Source organism: Dendrobates tinctorius, unplaced genomic scaffold (assembly GCF_039654945.1).
Source record: "Dendrobates tinctorius isolate UK_male_01 unplaced genomic scaffold, ASM3965494v1 ptg000090l, whole genome shotgun sequence".
In the NCBI taxonomy this organism is placed as follows: Eukaryota; Metazoa; Chordata; class Amphibia; order Anura; family Dendrobatidae; genus Dendrobates; species Dendrobates tinctorius.
In genome coordinates, this window is record NW_027361758.1 from 1,636,647 (window position 1) to 1,657,349 (window position 20,703).

A 20,703-nucleotide genomic window follows, 5' to 3' on the forward strand; every position below is an offset into this window, starting at 1 on the left:
CCTGTCCTATCTAGTTAGTGAGGGCCCCATCATTTGCTCAGCCTGTCTTTCTGTCTGTGTTTGTGTTTTCAACTGTTTTCACCGTCAATACATGTTGGGGGCTGTCTATTGCTTTGGTGTCTGCTCTGGGGCAGTTTAGATTTCCCCTTTCTTTCTTTAGGTTTATTTAGTTCTCCGGCTGTGAACGAGGTGTCTAGGACTACCGTAGGAACACCCCACGGCTACTGTTAGTTGTTGTGAATAGGATCAGGGGTCTGCAATCCGCTAGCTACCAACCTCTCCGGTTTTCTGGACTTAGCTTGTATTTTTGTTTTTTCCTCCTCCGGTGACTCATTCATAACAGAATCACCAGCCATACCGCAGATTCTAGGGTGCTCAATAGCAGGACAGAATTGTAAAAAAAAAAAAATTGTCAGAATTTTTTTTTATATATATATTTTTTCCTCTTTTTCTCTGGGGCCGTAGGAGGAATTTTGTTAATGGAGATTAAGCAATTGTCTGATCGTGTGGAGCAGCTGGCTGCTGAAGTGTGGGGAATTTCCGCCTATCTTGCTCATTCACATGCTGCTGAACCAAAGATTCCTACTCCTGATGTGTTTTTTGGGGATCGGTCTAAATTTTTGAATTTTAAGAATAATTGTAAATTATTTCTTGCCTTGAAGCCTAACTCACCGGGGAGCTCTGCGCAGCAGGTTAAAATTATGGCAAGAAAAAAAGCAGCTAAGTAAAGAAAAACGAGTGGCCATCATTACTTTAAGAAATGAAGGTCAGTCAGTCCCAAAAATTGGGAAAACTTTGAAAGTGTCCCCAAGTGCAGTGGCAAAAAACATCAAGTGCTACAAAGAAAATGGCTCACGAGGACCGCCAAAGGAAAGGAAGACCAAGAGTCACCTCTGCTGCAGAGGATAAGTTCATCCGAGTCACCAGCCTCAGAAATCGCAGGTTAACAGCAGCTCAGATTAGAGACCAGGTCAATGCCACACAGAGTTCTAGCAGCAGACACATCTCTACAACAACTGTTAAGAGGAGACTTTGTGCAGCAGGCCTTCATGGTAAAATAGCTGCTAGGAAACCACTGCTAAGGACAGGCAACAAGCAGAAGATTTGTTTAGGCTAAAGAACACAAGGAATGGACATTAGACCAGTGGACATCTGTGCTTTGGTCTGATGAGTCCAAATTTGAGATCTTTGGTTCCAACCACCGTGTCTTTGTGCGACGCAGAAAAGGTGAACGGATGGACTCTACATGCCTGGTTCCCACCGTGAAGCATGGAGAAGGAGGTGAGATGGTGTGGGGGTGCTTTGCTGGTGACACTGTTGGGGATTTATTCAAAATTGAAGGCATACTGAACCAGCATGGCTACCACAGCATCTTGCAGCGACATGCTATTCCATCCGGATTGTGTTTGGTTGGACCATCATTTATTTTTCAACAGGACAATGACCCCAAACACACCTCCAGGCTGTGTAAGGGCTATTTGACCAAGAAGGAGAGTGATGGGGTGCTACGCCAGATGACCTGGCCTCCACAGTCACCAGACCTGAACCCAGTCGAGATGGTTTGGGGTGAGCTGGACCGCAGAGTAAAGGCAAAAGGGCCAACAAGTGCTAAGCATCTCTGGGAACTCCTTCAAGACTGTTGGAAGACCATTTCCAGTGACTACCTCTTGAAGCTCATCAAGAAAATGCCAAGAGTGTGCAAAGCAGTAATCAAAGCAAAAGGTGGCTACTTTGAAGAACCTAGAATATAAGACATATTTTGAGTTGTTTCACACTTTTTTGTTAATTATATAATTCCACATGTGTTAATTCATAGTTTTGATGCCTTCAGAGTGAATCTACAATTTTCATAGTCATGAAAATAAAGAAAACTCTTTGAATGAGAAGGTGTGTCCAAACTTTTGGTCTGTACTATATATGTGTAATCGATATTATACAGTGTATTACATATTTACAATTTATTACAGTTTTTTTGTGTTCTAAAGTTGTATTCCAATAAATAGATATTATGTTCTATCTAAATATGTTGATTATTAGATCATAGAAATGATTAAATGTCTGATGTTCACATTGTACTACAATAAATTTTTCACTTAAATATAAACAATATATGTGGGAGTCGGAGTCGGAGTAAGGGAAATTGAGGAGTCGGAGTCGCAGGTTTGGCTTAGGCCTCTTTCACACTTCAGTTTTTTGCATCAAACCAAATCCGCCAAAAGGACGGATGGCGGATCTGTTTTAGTACTGATGACAACGAATGCCACCCGTCCGTTTTTTTGACGGATCCGACAAATGAAGAATTTTAAAGGAATCGCAGCCTGGAAAAGGAGAGAGAGAGAGAGAGAGAGAGAGAGAGAGAGAGAGAGACGACCCCTGAAGAGTTTGTTGAGGGGAAAACCCTGACTTTCACTGGGATCGGGGGTACCCGCTGTCCCTTGCCAGTGGCCCGGGTATTTCTTGATTGGGGTGCTGGGAGCGGGGTGAGGGAAGTGGGAGTGTCTGAAAACCTGCCCACTGATGTTTTATTGGGGACTGACTTGGGGAGGATGGTTGCATACTATGTCCCTGACACCCTTTCCCAATCTGATAATAAGGGTAACGTTAACCCTGGTGTTGATGATGATGTTTATGGGAAACTGAAAGTGTTACCTGCTAATGCCTTGATGAGTAATGATGCAACTAACAACCATTCTTTCCCCAGGAATGATGCTGATGGTGATGTGAATGTACCAAAGCAATCTGATAACCCTTCTTTTCCTAGGAATGATGATAATGATGATGATGAAGATGTATCTGTGCCGACTGAACCTGTTAACCATTTCTTTGAAACGGTAGATGTGTCCACAGGTACCGAAGTGCTCAGCCCCGTCACTCTGCGGAGTGAGACGGCTGAGGAACCAATGGCAGGAGCAAGCAACGATGCTCAGGGAAATGGGGAAGTGCATGAGGACCATGAGGAAGGTAATGCCATGCAACTGACCAGTGCCACCGAGGAAGGTAACTAGCCCATAAGTAGCACTGCTCCTGAAGTGTTGGTGGTGGATGGGGACATAGAGCTCATAGCAGCACCGACTGGTGGTTCTGTAGAAATTCCCAGGGAGACAGCATACGTAGCAGCTGTCACACGCAGTCAGAGTGCCCAGATCGCAGGTAGCGCCCTGTCTTCTGGACCCTCTTCTGCTACAGGAGAGACTGAACCAGAGGTGACCCCAGAGCCGGTTCCAGAGGGTCCCAGTGCGGAAGGAACCCTGACGTCACTTCTGGCAGCCTCCAGCAAGGAGTTCCAGGCTGCTCTGCACTCAGATGCCAGCCTGGAGAAATTGAGACACCTCGCCGAGACGCCCACCTCCGAGCCTGATAAGGAGAGGGTGTTCTGGGAACGAGGAAGGTTGTACTGTGAGACAGTACCCGGAGATTCCCAAAAGGAGTGGTTGAGGGAAAGACAGCTAGTCGTCCCCTTACAGTTTAGAACTGAGTTGTTGCCGATTGCCCATGAGATTCCACTCGCTGGACACTTGGGGATCAGGAAAACAAAGGCACGGCTGTCTCAACACTTCTACTGACCCAAGATGGGGACAGATGTAACACAATACTGCCGATCCTGTGACACCTGTCAAAAGGTGGGTAAGGCGGGGCCTGCTCTTAAGGCTCCCCTTATTCCTTTGCCGGTGATAGAGGAGCCTTTCCAGAGAATCGCGGTGGACATTGTAGGCCCGCTGGCCATCCCCAGCAGCTCTGGAAGATCCCCTCCTGGACATGCTGGCCCAAGCCAAGGCCAATGGGTCCATTGAGGACATGGAGATAAGTTGTTTGCTAACCGTATCCCAGCGGTCGCAGTTGGTGGAAGCCCTGGAACCCTTTCGGGCCGTGTTCACCAACCGACCTGGGAGGACGGAGTTAGCGGTTCATGAGGTGGACACCGGGAATCACGCCCCACTACGGCGAACACCTTATCGGATCACTGAGGAGGTGCCACAAGCCATGCGCCAAGAGATCAATGAGATGTTAAGGCTGGGGGTGATTCAATGGTCAAAAAGCGCGTTGGCCTCTCCTGTAGTCCTCGTGCCTAAAAAGGATCGAACCACCCGGTTCTGCGTGGACTACAGGGGGCTCAACGCCATCACAACCTCTGATGCTCACCCGATGCCGCGCATTGAGGATCTGCTTGAGCGGTTGGCGAAAGCAAGGTACATATCCATCATGGATTTGAGTCGGGGATACTGGCGGATTCCCCTGAGCCCTGAGGCGCAGGAGAAATCCGCCTTTATCACCCCCTTTCGACTGTACGAGTCCACAGTCATGCCCTTCGGCATGAAAAATGCCCCTGCCACTTTCCAGCAGATGGTCAACCACCTGCTTCGGGGACTGGCGGAGTACACGGTGGCGTACTTGGACGACATCACCATCTTCAGTTACACCTGGGAGGAACACCTTCAGCATCTCCAGGAGGTGCTCAAGCGTCTTCACCAGGCAGGCCTGACTATCAAGCCGGGAAAGTGCCAAATGGGCATGAGCGAGGTCCACTACCTGGGGCACCCAGAAAAGGTGGATGCAATTGCATCCTGGCCCACCTCCAGGACCAAGAAACAGGTGAAGTCCTTCTTGGGCACTGCAGGGTACTATAGGCAGTTTGTTCAAGACTATTGCGCCCTTACAAAGCCCTTGACTGACCTCACCAAGCAGAGGCTACCCCAAACAGTCAACTGGACAGATGACTGTGAGGCAGCCTTCCAAGCTTTGAAAGCAGCCCTGTGCAACTCTCCATTGTTGATAGCAGTCGACAGCAGTCACCCGTTTCTGGTACAGACCGACGCCAGCGAGTTTGGCCTCGGTGCTGTGCTCAGCCAGGTCGACTCCGGGAACCAGGAGCACCCTGTGTTGTACCTGAGCCGGAAACTTTTGCCGAGGGAAGTGGCATACTCGACCATCTAGAAGGAGTGTCTGGCCATGGTGTGGGCACTGCAACGTTTTCAGCCCTACCTGTACGGGCGCACCTTCACGGTGGTAACCGACCACAACCCTCTGAGCTGGTTGCACACAGTGTCCGGAACCAATGGAAGGTTGCTCCGCTGGAGCCTTGCCCTTCAACAGTACAACTTTACTGTACAACACAAAAAGGGCAGTGAACACGGCAATGCCGATGGGTTGTCCCGCCGGGGCGAACCTGCTGAGGTGCGAATGGCCGATTACCGAAAGGTAATGCCTCCATAGCGCCCTATAAAAGGGGGAGGTGTAATGTAAAATGTCTGTAAGATCTGTATGTTAAAGTATGATGTTTCTAGAACCTTCTAGAAATTCTCCATTGCTACACACTGAGGAGACAAGCCTGTCATGTAGCTGCAACCCCCCTCCTTATCAGCTCTGTGCTTGCTGGTAACCTGAAACCGTCCATTTCCTCTCGCAGCCTTCACCCCCTTGCAAGGGAAAGCATTGCTTTGTTCTGAAACCATGAAGCTTGAATACAGGTATAGGAAATATTAAAATAAGCCTAGCACGCACTTTGCTTGTGACAGAGATATGAAACTCACATTTCTGCAAAGGGCACGAAGCCAGCTTTCTAAACCCCTAAGCTTCACGATTCTCGGACTTCCAGAAATTGAGATATGGATTGCTCCCAAATGGAGTGTTGTTGTGAGTTCATTTTCCCCTTCACTACTGAGGCCCGAGGAACTCCCTCTTCTGGTAAAGAAAGATAGTGAGCCTGATTATCAAACACCTGAGGCTAATGATGATGACTGGCTGAGTGGAGTTACTGACTGGATATAAGGCTGCCGACGCCCTTTTGCCCTGCGGGTGATTTCTCTGTGGGATCCTTGGAGACCAGTCTGAATTCCTGCTCCTCTAAAGCTAAGTTTGCTGCTCGGCTTTTTGCATTTGTGCTTTGACTTTGTTTTGCTTTGTTTTTCTGGATTCCTGCCATTCCCTGCTGGGGTGTGCTGAATTCCTTTAGCTCTGTCTTCTGAAAATACCTGAGTGCTGATTTAGTTTTTGAAGCCTAGCTGCTTCAGGGCCTTTTTCATATCAGCTTGTTGGCTTATGTCTTTGATAGGGTTTTGGCAGATTGCAGACAGCAGCCTTCCTGTCCTTTCCTATCTAGGTAGTTTTGGGCCCCGTCTTTGCTCATTCTATCTTTTTGTCTGTGTTAGTGTTTTCATCTTGCTTCACTGTCATTATATGTTGGGGGCTGCCTATTGCTTTGGGGTCTGCTCTGGGGCAGTTTAGATTTCCCCTTTCTTTCTTTAGGCCTATTTAATTCTCCGGCTGTGATCGAGGGGTCTAAGGCATCGTAGGAACCCCCCACGGCTACTGCTAGTTGTGTTGATAGGTTCAGGGGTCTGCAATCTGATAGTTGCCAACTTCTCTGGTTTTCTGGACTTAGCTTGTATTTCTGTTTTTGCCTCCTACAGTGACTCAATCATAACAGAATCACCCGCCATACCGCAGATCCTAGGGTACTCAGTAGCAGGAAAGAATTGTAAAAAAAAAAAAAAAAAAAGTGTATATTTTTTCCTCTATATATCTGAGGCCGTAGGGGGAATTTTTTTTTTCTCTCAATGGAGATAAAGCAATTGTTTGATCGTGTGGAGCAGCTCGCTGCGGAAGTGCGGGGAATTTCCGCCTACCTTGCTCATTCACATGCTGCTGAACCAAAGATTCCTACACCTGATGTATTTTTTGGGGATCGGTCTAAATTTTTGAATTTCAAAAATAATTGAAAATTATTTTTTGCCTTGAAGCCTAACTCGTCAGGGAGCTCCGCGCAGCAGGTTAAAATTGTCATCTCTTTGCTGCGTGGCGATCCCCAGGATTGGGCGTTTTCTTTGAAACCAGATGATCCTATTCTGACTAATGTGAACGCATTTTTTCAGGCCTTGGGGTTGTTGTATGACGAACCTAATGCCATTGATCAGGCTGAAAAGACCCTGCTGGCATTGAACCAGGGCCGTGATTCTGCAGAATTGTACTGTCAAAAATTCCGAAAGTGGGCAGTACTTACTACCTGGAATGATAATGCCTAGGCTGCTCTCTTTCGGAAGGGGTTGTCAGAAGCTGTAAAAGATACTATGGTGGGATTTCCTGTTCCCTCTGGTGTTGACGATTCTATGTCATTAGCCATTCAGGTTGATCGGCGTTTGCGCGAACGCAAAGCTGCACGAGAGGTGTTGCCACCTGTTGAACAAGTGTCTGGGCCTATGCAATGTGATAGAGTTTTTTCCAGAGAGCAGCGTCAGGAGTTCAGAAGGCGTAATAAGTTGTGTTTTTTCTGTGGAGATGCCTCGCATATTATTTCTGTCTGTCCTAAACGAGAGAAACGCTTTGCACACAAGTTTTCTGTTGGGGTGTTCAACCTAAGTTTCTTCTGGCTATTACTCTGATCTGCTCCCTGTCCACATTTTCCGCCAAGGCTTTTGTGGATTCGGGAGCAGCCCTAAACCTAATGGACTTGGATTTTGCTAAACGTTGTGGATTTCCGATGACACCTCTGCAAACGCCTATCCCTTTGAGGGGGATTGATGCTACTCCTTTGGCTAAAAATAAACCTCAGTTTTGGACCCAGGTGGTAATGCGGGTCGCCCCAGACCATCAAGAAAATTGCAGATTTTTGGTGTTGCATAATCTGCATCATACTATTGTTCTGGGGTTTCCCTGGTTACAAATTCATAATCCAGTTTTGGATTGGAAATCTGTGTCTGTGGTGAGTTGGGGTTGTCTGTGTGCCTTTAGTGAGGCTCCGGTGTTTTCCACCTCTCCTCAGTCGCATGATGTTCCTGATTATTTGGCGGACTTTTATGATGTATTTAGTGAGAATGAGTCTGCGTCTCTGCCTCCTCATAGGAGTTATGACTGTGCAATTGAACTGAGCCCGGGGTGTAAATTTCCCAAGGGTCGGCTCTTCAATTTATCTGTACCCGAGCACGAGGCTATGCGATCCTATATTAAGGAGGCGTTGGAGAAGGGTCATATTAGACCATCCTCGTCACCCTTAGGTGCCGGGTTTTTTTTTTGTAGCCAAAAAGGATGGATCATTAAGACCTTGTATTGATTATCGTGCCCTCAACAAAATTACTGCTAAATATCAGTATCCGTTACCCCTGATTTCTGATCTATTCTCCAGAGTTAAAGGTGCTTGCTGGTTTACCAAGCTTGACCTCAGGGGGCGTATAATCTTATTCGCATTAAGCATGGGGATGAATGGAAGACGGCATTTAATACTCCGGAGGGACATTTTGAGTACCTGGTGATGCCTTTTGGGCTCACTAATGCCCCTTCTGTCTTCCAGTGCTTCATGAACGATATTTTCCGAGATTTTGTCGATAAATTTTTGATTATCTATCTGGATGATATTTTGATCTTCTCCAAGGATTGGGATTCACATGTGGAACATATTCGGACTGTGTTCCGGATCTTGAGGGAGAATTCCCTGTATGTCAAAGGATCTAAATGCCTTTTTGGAGTACAGAGGATTTCTTTTTTGGGATTTATTTTGTCCCTGTCAACTATTGAAATGGACCCGGCCAAGGTACAGGCCATTTACGATTGGGTTCAACCCACTTCTTTGAAGGCCCTCCAGAAGTTTTTGGGTTTTGCTAATTTTTATCGGAAATTTATAGCAAAATTTTCTAGTATTGCCAAGCCATTGACTGATTTGACTAAGAAGGGTGCTGATGTGTTAAATTGGTCTCCGGAGGCTGTTTCTTCCTTTCAGGAGCTGAAGCGAAGATTCACCTCCGCCCCGGTTTTGCGGCAACCTGATGTCTCACTTCCATTCCAGGTAGAGGTGGATGCTTCTGAGATTGGTGCAGGAGCTGTTTTGTCCCAAAAGGATCCTGTAACATCTAAAATGAATCCCTGTGCCTTCTTTTCCCGAAAGTTCTCTCCATCTGAACGTAACTATGATGTGGGGAATAGGGAACTGTTGGCCATGAAATGGGCATTTGAGGAGTGGAGACATTGGTTGGAGGGAGCTAAGCATCAAGTCGTGGTCCTCCATGACCACAAGAATTTGATTTACCTAGAGTCGGCTAAGCGCTTGAACCCTAGACAGGCTAGGTGGGCCTTGTTTTTTACACGTTTTGATTTTGTGGTTTCTTTTCTTCCTGGAACGAAGAATGTCAAGGCAGACGCCCTCTCTAGGAGCTTCTTTGCTGATTCTCCTGTGGTGACCAAGCCTGCTACCATCTTAGGCGAAGGGGTAGTTCTTTCTGCCATCTCGCCCGATTTGAGACGTGCTCTGGAAGAGTTCCAGGAGGACAAACCTGAGCGTTGTCCCAGTGGAAAGCTGTATGTTCCTGACCAGTGGAAGAAGAGAGTGATGTCTGAAGTTCATTGCTCTGCTTTGGCTGGTCATCCAGGTATTTTTGGTACTAGAGATCTGGTGAGTCGGTTTTTTTGGTGGCCCTCCTTGTCTCGTGGTGTCAGGAATTTTGTGCAGTCCTGTGGGACGTGCTCCCGGTCTAAATCGTGTTCTCGCTCTAGTGGGTTGTTGATGCCTTTGCCTGTCCCCAAGAGGCCATGGACCCATATTTCAATGGATTTAATCTCTGATTTGCCTGTCTCTCAAAGGATGACTGTTATTTGGGTGATTTGTGATAGATTCTCTAAGATGGTTCATCTTGTACCACTCCCTAAGTTGCCGTCTTCCTCTGAGTTGGTGCCCCTGTTTTTACAACAGGTGGTTCGTTTGCATGGGATTCTTGAGAACATTGTATCTGACAGAGGAGTCCAGTTTGTGTCTAGATTTTGGAGAACTTTCTGTTCCAGGCTGGGAATTCAGTTGTCCTTCTCCTCTGCTTTTCACCCTCAGACCAATGGGCAGACAGAGAGAACAAACCAGACCTTGGAGTCATATTTGAGATGTTTTATTTCTGCTGATCAGGATGATTGGGTTTCATTTTTGCCCTTGGCTGAATTTGCTTTAAATAATAGAGCTAGTTCTGCCACTTTGATGTCACCTTTTTTTTGTAACTTTGGGTTTCATCCTCGATTTTCTTCAGGGCAGGTGGAACCCTCTGCCTGCCCAGGTGTTGACACTGTGGTGGAGAGAATGCACCAGATCTGGGACCAAGTGGTGGATAAGTTATCTCTCTCCCAGGAAAAGGCCCAGCGGTTTTCCAACCGACATAGGACCAGTGGTCCCCAGTTTAAGGTTGGTGATATGGTGTGGTTATCATCAAAAAATAATGCTATGAAGGTGGCTTCTCCTAAGTTTAAGCCTAGATTTATTGGACCTTACAAGATTGTGGAGATTATTAATCCGGTCTCTTTTCGTTTGGCTCTTCCTGTCACATTTAAAATCCATAATGTGTTCCATAAATCTTTGTTGAAGAGGTTTGTTGAACCTGTTGTTCCGGGGGTGGCACCTCCAGACCCTGTATTGGTTGAAGGTAACATGGAATATGAGGTAGAGAAAGTACTGGATTCCCGTCTGGCTAGACGGAGACTCCAGTATTTGGTTAAGTGGAAGGGTTATGGTCAGGAGGATAATTCCTGGGTCTGTGCCTCTGATATTCATGCCAAAAGATTGGTGCGTGCCTTTCATCGGGCTCACCCTGATTGCCCTGGTGGCGTAGTTGAGGGTTCGGTGACCCCTCCTCAAGGGGGAGGTACTGTTGTGAGTTCATTTTCCCCTTCACTACTGAGGCCCGAGGAACTCCCTCTTCTGGTAAAGAAAGATAGTGAGCCTGATTATCAAACACCTGAGGCTGATGATGATGACTGGCTGAGTGGAGTTACTGACTGGATATAAGGCTTCCGACGCCCTTTTGCCCTGCGGGTGATTTCTCTGTGGGATCCTTGGAGACCAGTCTGAATTCCTGCTCCTCTAAAGCTAAGTTTGCTGCTCGGCTTTTTGCATTTGTGCTTTGACTTTGTTTTGCTTTGTTTTTCTGGATTTCTGCCATTCCCTGCTGGGGTGTGCTGAATTCCTTTAGCTCTGTCTTCTGAAAATACCTGAGTGCTGATTTAGTTTTTGAAGCCTAGCTGCTTCAGGGCCTTTTTCATATCAGCTTGTTGGCTTATGTCTTTGATAGGGTTTTGGCAGATTGCAGACAGCAGCCTTCCTGTCCTTTCCTATCTAGGTAGTTTTGGGCCCCGTCTTTGCTCAGTCTATCTTTGTCTGTGTTAGTGTTTTCATCTTGCTTCACCGTCATTATATGTTGGGGGCTGCCTATTGCTTTGGGGTCTGCTCTGGGGCAGTTTAGATTTCCCCTTTCTTTCTTTAGGCCTATTTAATTCTCCGGCTGTGATCGAGGGGTCTAGGGCATCGTAGGAACCCCCCACGGCTACTGCTAGTTGTGTTGATAGGTTCAGGGGTCTGCAATCTGATAGTTGCTAACTTCTCTGGTTTTCTGGACTTAGCTTGTATTTCTGTTTTTGCCTCCTACGGTGACTCAATCATAACAGAGTGTCCTATCTAGTGCATTCTTGATGTTTATGGTTGTCATAACTTTTTTAGTTAACTTATAACTGAGAGAGAAGGGGGTTGGACCTCACCAGACCGCCCATTTCGTGAGGTCACAGACCCTAGGCTATAGGTATTCCCTACCAAATTCCAGTTAGCTGGAGCTACAGAGTCCGTGCTGACGAGACGTGCAGATGAGTGGAGATGTGTGGCTCCGCCTTTTCCCCCACATGGTCTGCCTGATACCGACTGAACACATGTGAGTGTTACTTTCTGTCTTTTAATCCCTTTGTTATATTTGTATCTGTACATATTTAATGTCTCAATTTTGTAACAATTCTTTATCTATGTAATCACTGCCCATTTGGGAATAAATGGTAAAAATCTATTAGTTTGCCTCCATGCTCTAAGAAACGAACTATGCGCCTTTTTTAGATAATCGCTACTAATTTGGGGTTTGTCATGGACCCTCTTAATTAACTCTTTGTTTGTTTGAGAGAGAAAAAAAAAAAAACCTTGCACGCTCCGTTTTGAAACCTTTGAGGATGGTGACGGACAGCAACTTTTGGCGGATCCGCAAAAAAAACGGATGCAACGGACGGCAATCCATCACAATCCGCCAATAATGGAAGTCAATGGGGAAAAAAACGGATCCTCAAAAGAAAATTGCGAATCCGTTTTTTTCAAAACCTGGCGGATTGTGACTGATTGTAAAAAACTGAAGTGTGAAAGAGGCCTTACCGACTCCACAGCCCTGAAGGTACACACCTCCTGCAGAGCAGTATATGTACAGCACATGTCGGTAAAGGTACTGTCACACTTAGCGATGTACCAGCGATCCCGACCAGCGATATGACGCGGTCATGATCGCTGGTACATCGCTAAGTGGTCGCTAGTGAGCTGCCACAGAGGCAGATCTTACCAGCGACATCGCAGGGGTCAGGAGTCGCTACTTACCTGTCACACCAGGCGATCCTGCGTCCTCCCGCCCGGCTCCACAGGAAGTGCCGCAGGAAGCTGACGACGAGAAACAGACCTGGTCGTTCTCGCGCGATCAGCGATAACCAGCGGGTCGTAGGTATCAGACACAGCAATATCGCTAGCAATATCGCTATAACGTCACAAGTTATAGCGATATTGCTAGCGATATCGCTTAGTGTGACAGGCCCTTAAGAGGTGAATGCTGTTGCAGCCTCTGTGGCCTTTCTTAAAAGGTGTGTATATATATGGACAGACCATGTGACACTTAGATTGCACACAGTTGGACTTCCTTTTCCTAAGCATGCGACTTAGGCCTGGGTCAGACTTGCGAGAAACTCACACGAGTCTCACACCTCAATACCCGGCACTGCCGCCGGCACTCGGTCCGGAGCGTTCAGCTACACAGAAATACATGCAGTCGCACACTCTGTTCCCAAGTGTCGGGTATTGAGGTGTGAGACTTGTGCGAGTTTCTCGCAAGTCTGACCCTGACCTTATGAAGGTAATCGCTTGCATGAGAAATTTTTAGGGGCTTCATAGCAAAAGGGGTAAATACATATGCACATGCCATTTTTTTTAGTTATTTGAGCCCATAAATTAAATTCATGCCTTAACTTCACCAACTTACACTATTTAGTGGTGGTGCATCACACACAAATCGGATTACACAAATATTTAAATACAAATTGTAATGTAACAAATGGGTAAAAAGCCAAGGGGGCGAATACTTTTGTAAGGCACTGTATACTCAATTCTGGTGCAGGTGCTGCTCCAGCGATGTTGGCGCCTAATCTCTTCCTTGTGTAGTGTACAACCCCTTTAATAGGTAATTTTCTGTTGTCAGGTTCCCTTTAAATCTTTAGGCTTTCTATAGCATTTTAAGCAGTTTTGTTTTCATTACAGGTACGGCTTAATTTATTCAAGATGGCAGCAATCAAGAGCACAAGAAAAGCAATTGCGCTGATCTTTTTTGAATAACTTGTATAATTAGGTTATCTGTTATCTTTTAGGCTATGTGCACACGCTGTGGATTGGTCTGCGGATTTTTCATCTGCGGAACCGCAGGTAAAATGACCTGCGGTTTTCCCTGCGGTTATCATCTCTACAATGGAGGAGATGGTAAACTGCAGCAGAATCCGCAGAAAAGAATTCACATGTCATTTCTTTTTGCGGATTCAAAACCGCAGCTTTTCCGCAGTTAAAAATCTGCAGCGTGTGCACAGCAGATTGTAAATCCCATAGGATAACATGCTACTGTACACTGTCTGCAGAACTGCTGCGGTTCTGCTGCGGCCAAAACCGCAGCGGAACCGCAGCGTGTGCACATAGCCTTAGACACAGTCATCATCCATTCCAACATATGTTTCTTTTCTTATTAGTGTACACTAGTGTAATTTATTGGATGCATCTGGTCACTCGGTTAGTGCTTGTTGCCATGGAGATGCAGCTTGCGGCACGGTGCGCAGACTTTACGCAGGAACTCTCAGCAGGATGGTTTAGGCCGGTTTCAAGTCCAATCAGAACTCCATTACTTTGCCATGGGCAAATGTGGATGATTTAGTAGGAACTACACATGAGCATTAATAAGAGGGTACACAATCCCAAGAGGAGTCATAACACAGATTCTGCGGAGGCGAGGTTCATCTTGACACATCAAGGACAATGACAGTACAAAAATGTACAGCCTTTCTGCATTTGCATAAACCTATGGAACAAGAACAATTTAAGTAGCTCATCACTGTGATGCAGCCGTCCTGGGCTCTGCTGCCTTCCCCAGCTCTGCTGCCCTCTGATGTGCTCCACGCTGCGTGGCTCGGTGGCCTCGCTGTTGACTTGGTTTCTTGTTATTTATTATACCCATTTAGGTTCTGAACCATTAGACTGATGACACACCCATTCTTCAAATGTTTTCTTCATTCTATGACATTATTTTTGGGGGGAATTCTTTTTTTTCTACTTCCGTTATATATCTGCGCCCTTTATTTTGGCTTGAGGACGTGGTTCATTCTCGCACCTTTTCTTTTAATCAGTGTGTTATATTTTTTCTTCCTTTTTTTGAACGTGCAGTCTTCCTCTGTTTTCCATTGAATGCCCCTCACTGCTACCGTGCCCCCCCAATGTGGTTAAGGGTGTGACAAAAAAGGCACAACGCACAATTTCTCCCACCTCTGGAAAGGTTGGGGGCAGCCTTTCCTTACCCTCCCCAGGTCCAGCGCTAAGTCTCGGCCACAGCTCCCAGTGTCTGGTATTATCTGCAGCGCTGCAGCCGATCAGTGAGCTCAAGGGGCAGGACATCACCTTGTTTTGCTCATTTACCTTGATTTTTTCCCTCGTTTTTTCTGTATGGTTTTACAAGTGAAGTCCTTCACCTTCAAAAGCCGTGGGACAAAAACGCAATGCAAAACTGCATAAAATTCATGGTAACATGATTGCAGCTGTAAAGAAAGGGCGGCAAAAAATAAAACACATTTGTAGTCATTGAAAGGTCCGCGCTCAGCCCTGGCGCATGCGCACAGCTGCGCCCTGTGATGGAGCACGTCCATTCATGTCTCCCTCGCCTCTCGGAGCGTGGTCACGTGCTCCAGTGACGTCACTAACTCCCTCGGACACGTGACAGTGATGTCATCTGACGGTGGATTTTGCATGTAACGGTGGCGACTGATGGTTCTGTGTCAGAGACCGGGTCGGTGCGGAGCGCAAAGCGGACGGTGTCATGAAGGTAACGTAAAGCGGCTCCGCTTCCCGGCGGTTGTGCCTGTGATCGCAGATCAGTGTAAGCCCCCAGATAATTGTGTCCATAAGTCATGTGCCCCTGTCATGATCGGAGGGGCCAGCCCTGATATCGGGGGCTCAGTCTGACGTTACTGCTCAGGAAAACAAGTGACAGCATCGCTGGTCCCGGGAGCCCCGTCCAGTATCACACCGACCCCCAAGAGATGCCACCCAATGGTACTGTATGTGCCCGAGTGTGCATGTCTGCATTGCCGGCTGTGCACACTAGACACACAGAATGATTTCTTATGGATTGCCAATGTGTCTGTAATAATTCTGGGCCGTCCAAAGAATTTTAGATAAGCGGCTGAAAAAATAAACCGTCATGTTGGAAGCTGTGCATGTGGCTAATGGCAAACCAATAGACTGTACCAGGGGCGGACACTGACAGCTTGGGGCCCCTGTGCGAGAAATGTGTCTGGGCCCCCTTCTATGGCAACAAAGCTATATATATATGTCTCCTTTATTATGTATATTGCTGTCCCTTATACAGTGCCCTCTCTTGTTATGTACAGTACCGTCCCTTACATATTGGATTATATAGAGCCCTGTTTTTTTATTACATACCGTCCTGTCTTGTTAGGCCTGTTTCACACATCCGTCTGTCACCATCAATCAAAATCCGCCGTTTTGCAAAAAAAAAAACGGATCCGCCAAGAAAAATGTTTTTTTCCCATTGACTTGCATTATCGGCGGATCTTGACGGATGGTCATTCATTGGATCTGTTTTTTTACGGATCCACCAAAATTTTGGCGTCCGCAGACATGACAGGACAGACACTGCAACGTTTTTTTGCTGGCTGGATCCACATTTGCACAGTGCGCAAGCCTGGAAGAATTGCCTCTGGCAGAAATTTAACCCTACATGCCAGGTCTGGCAGCTGAAAAGAAACTCTCTCCCCTACCCCCCACCCCCATGGGCTAATTAATTTATTTTTCTAAGTCTGCATCATGGGTACCATCATGTGTTTGAGAATGCATATATGAATATTACTAGATATTATACCAATGTGGCACATTAATTCTACATTTGCTGTCTATTTACAGCTATTGATTCCTTTATAGTGTCTGGTGTGATTTGTCAGGTCTGGCGCGTCACTGTTGCACTTTATTTTCCCCTGCACATGCTCCCCCATTTTTTCCCTGTTCAGTCCGTGATCTTTAATAAAGTTATCTTGGTTGCAAAAATTGGATCTGGAAGTCGTGATTTGTGTGGTCTTCCACACCCCTGTTCTATGCTATTTTCTATTATAGGCAGTGGAGCTACTGGGATCGCTCCCTGCCCGCCGCACATGAGAGTAATCTGGCCAGGGGCCCCTCAGAGCCTCGGGCTGGAGAAACAGGCCAGATTGCCCTCATTATTAGCCGACTTGCAGGGGCCCCCCTCCACCTCTGGGCCCCGATGCAGCTGCACAGGCGGTATGTCTGCCCATGGACTGTAGATAGGTATGTTTAGCCTGAAAATCCCTTTAAAGGAGTTGTCTGGGACTGTAACATTGATGGTTTATCCTTCGGTCTGGTCAGTAGAGGTCCAGGACCCCTGCTGATCACCTGATTCCAGTGTCGTCAGCGGCTGGAGCTGCTCAGTTGTGGAGTTGCACAGCTCCGTTTACTGTATAGTGGCCGCGGTCAGGTATAAGCCTCATATTCAAATAAATAAGAGGCCGATATACAGTACCGGACCATGGCCACTCGTCTGTTATACAGATTTCCAACTGAGCAGTTGTGGCCAACACCGAGAATAGCTGATCGGCGGGGGTGATAGTTGTCATGTCACCACCGATCGGACATTGATGACTAAGGATAGGCCATCAATGTTAAAATCCCAGACAACAACTTTAATGCCCCACCGATCACTAGAATATGGTCACAAGAAGTGATCAAACATGCACAGTGCCCCCTTTAAATGTCTGGAGGCTGATGGAGATGGGCAGCTCAGTGGTTAGCACTGTTGCTTTGCCGCGCTGAGTCCTGAGTTAAAAGGACCACATCTGTAAGGAATTTGGATGTTCTCCCCGTGTTTGCATGGGATTTGCTTTATCCGGTTTCCTCCCACACTCCAAAGACCTACTGATAGGGAATTTATATTGTGAGCCCCAATGGGGACAGTGATGATGTCTGTAAAGAGCTGCAAAATATGATGGTGCTATATAAGCAATGCATAATAATTGAGCACTGTATTCTGTACAAACAATGCATAATAATTGAGCACTGTATTCTATATAAGCAATGCATAATAATTGAGCACTGTACTCTATCGCCATCATAGACACTGTGTATGTGTGGCCACCACTCCATCAAACGCCTTTGGAACTAATAGCTTGGGACCTCCATTCTATTTATCAGGGGGAGGAAAACCAATAAATAGCAAAAAAAAACATCAAACATGAGGTCATAAAAGAGTCCAAGCCATGGATAGAAAATGCTTCGAGTGGCAACATAATGGCACAAAAAAAAACAAGTTCCCAGACTAACATGTTGTCATGGATGGGTAACCATAGCCAGTCAGAGTGTATACAGTGGCCCTAAGCATGGCTAGTCAGAGTATAGGAATCATAGCCAGTCAGAGTATAAAGTATTCAATGGCCCTAGATATTAAAGTATGAAGAAGAAGTGACTGAAGTGCTTAGGGCCACTGTATACCCTATGCTCTGACTGGCTATGTTTCCTATGCTCTGGCTAGCAATGCTTAGGACCACCACTGTATACTCTATCCTCTGACTGGCTATGTTTCCTGTGCTCTTACTAGCCATGCTTAGGACCATCACTGTATACCCTATCCTCTGACTGGCTATGTTTCCTGTGCTCTGGCTAGCCATGCTTAGGGCCACTGTATACCCTATCCTCTGACTGGCTATGTTTATGTGCTCTGACTAGCCATGCTTAGGACCACCACTGTATACCCTATCCTCTGGCTATGTTTACCCATCCATGACAACACATGTTCATGTAATCTGTTTTCTTGGTTCACGCTATGCCATTTAATTCTCTGTGCATTTATACATTTCATGGCCTTTATTTAGTGTAGGCACCCGCTTTTTGTTGTGCCATTATGCTGCTGTTCACTCAATAAAGCATTTTCTAGTTTTCCGTCCATAGCTTGGACTCTTATGACTTCATGTTCGGTGTTTTTTTGCTCTTCATTGGTTATGTTGATTAATTCCGAATGGTCTGCCATTTTTATCCTAGCAATCATATGTAATGTATTCCTTGTCACTAGACATTTTTGTTTACTAGTTTGTTTATATAGTATTTGCTTTGTCCAGTGTTTTTGTTGGAGTATAAGTGGGAGTATAAGTGGGTTGTCTTATCTTGTTGAACATGAGTGCACTGCCCACCAGCCTTCTATCTTCCTGCTTGCCGGGGGTGGTGGGCTCCTGATTCATCAGTGCACCTTTTGCCCGAGCTGTGAGCTGTCCAATGAGGTTATATGTGGCAGTGGACGAGCGGAGTGACACTGTAGTGTTTGTAAGCGCTGTGCTTTTTGCCTTGGAGACAGGCCACTGCAGATAGTCTGGAGTGGTGGCAGGTAACCTAGGCAACATGCAGAAAACAATAGAATTAAAAATACTTTCTAGAGAATCTTTAATAGCAAGTCAATTGCAAAATTGCACATTTTACAAGATCTTTGCTCTTTTACCCATATAAGATTTAGAAAACCTCTTTAAAAATCATGCATTCAGACAATCCACAGTGATGTATGGACTAATTAATCTCTCTCCTCGCTACTCCTCCACTTCTCCCCTCTGCAAATCTCTTCACTGGCTCCCATTCCCTCAGCGTATCCAGTTCAGATTACTAATACTGACCTACAAGGCCATCTACAACCTGTCTCCCCCATATGTCTCAGAACTAATCTCCTGATACCTTCCCTCACGTAATCTCCGGTCCTCCCAAGACCTCCTTCTTTCCTCCACACTTATTCGCTCCTCACCCAACCGCCTCCAAGACTTCTCCCGAATAGCCCCTATTCTCTGGTTTTCTTTGCCCCAACAAGTCCGACTATCAACCACATTTGGATCCTTCAGATGGAACCTGAAAACCCACCTCTTCAAGAAAGCCTACAGCCTGCAATGACCCCGCTACCTCCTTCTCTCTCACCACTACCGGTGGTATCACCTCAACCAACACCGGAACTGCTGCAACCCACCAACCTACTGTCTCCTTCCCCACCATCCTGTAGCATGTAAGCCCGAAAGGGCAGGGTCCTCTCTCCACTCTGTATCAGTCTGTGATTGTTAGTTTGTTTACTATAAGTGATATCTGTAATTTGTATGTAACCCCTTCTCATCTACAGCACCATAGAATCAATGGTGCTATATAAATTAATAATAATAATTTAGAGACACATGTCAATGGCTGTTTAAGAATTAAAATATTCCTAGGCTCATCTGGTCTCACATTAACTCAGAAAATGGCCCACTGTATACAGTGGCTACCCAGTAATTTATTTGTGATCCTGGAGAGGCTGATAGGACAGGACATTTCCACTCACATCTCAGCACCATGGACAGCATGTGGTTCTTGCCACACGTGTCAATTAGGTGGTGATGGTGTGACATTTCAGAGTTACGGTTATCCCGATTATCCAGTTGGCTGTCTCTCTGTATGGAAAATCTGCAGCAGAATCGTTTAGCAGGCAAGTAGATGACATTTTAACAAATCTGTGGTGGAAATTTCCTGTTTGGGAATTCAGGAGGGAAGAAGAAACCTGCAGTCAGTGGTGCAGATCACCAAAACCCTAGTTTTTTCCTCCACTGCGTATAATGCTCTTTTAAAATAAGAGATACCATATTTTTCGGACTATATGACGCACCAGACCATAACATGCAGCTATGTTTTAGAAGAAGAAGATAGGAAAAATAAAAAGGAAACCAAAAAATGTGGTCATGACACACTGTTATGGGGCGAGATGCTGCTGACACTGCTATAGTGGTACTATCCCTCATCCAGGTATACATGGCCCACATCCCCTTCCTCGTCTACATGGCCCCCATCCTAGTATACAGGGTCCCCCCCCATCCCCATACATCCTGGTATACATGGTCACCCTCTTCTATCCTGGTATACATGGCCACCATCTTCCTTCCTTGTATACATGGCCCCCATCACGCTGCACACATGAAGAAAAAAAAAATCTTGCCTTTCCTCTGCTCCCTCGAAGATGCGTCCTGTATTAATGCCAGCAGCTGATTTCAGCGTGTAACAGCTTATGACGTCACTGCCATGTGCCCTTACTCACTGAGGTCAGCTGCGAGAATACTCGCTGCCCTCCACGCCTGGGATTATGGGTGTGGAGAGCAGTGAATATTCATTTTCTTTAATGGCAGGCAGTGTTAAGGCCCCGTCACACATAGCGATCTCGCTAGCAAGATCGCAGCTGAGTCACAAGTTTGTGACACAACAGCGATCTCACCAGCGAGACCGCTGTGTGTGACAGCGATCAGCGACCGGCCCCCCTGCCTGTATCGCTGATCGCTCTTGGAAACCTCTGGACATTTCTTCCATCGCTGGTCTCCTGCTGGCCAGCACGCATCGCTGCATGTGAC

General features: G+C 46.4%; 1 protein-coding gene across 2 annotated transcripts in view; it reads left to right on the forward strand.

Annotated features, from left to right (window-relative positions):
* The first annotated feature begins 14,957 nt into the window (after window positions 1-14,957).
* Window positions 14,958-20,703, forward strand: part of RNF34 (ring finger protein 34) — a 65,000-nt gene continuing 59,254 nt past the window's right edge. The window contains exon 1 of one of the 2 annotated variants that reach the window (XM_073585974.1): window positions 14,958-15,101. In XM_073585974.1, coding sequence (XP_073442075.1) covers window positions 15,096-15,101 — 6 coding nt within the window. In that variant the 5' untranslated portion in view covers window positions 14,958-15,095. Of the gene's footprint in view, window positions 15,102-15,222; window positions 15,332-20,703 lie in introns of those variants that run through there. The other variant, XM_073585975.1, reaches the window with a different exon arrangement.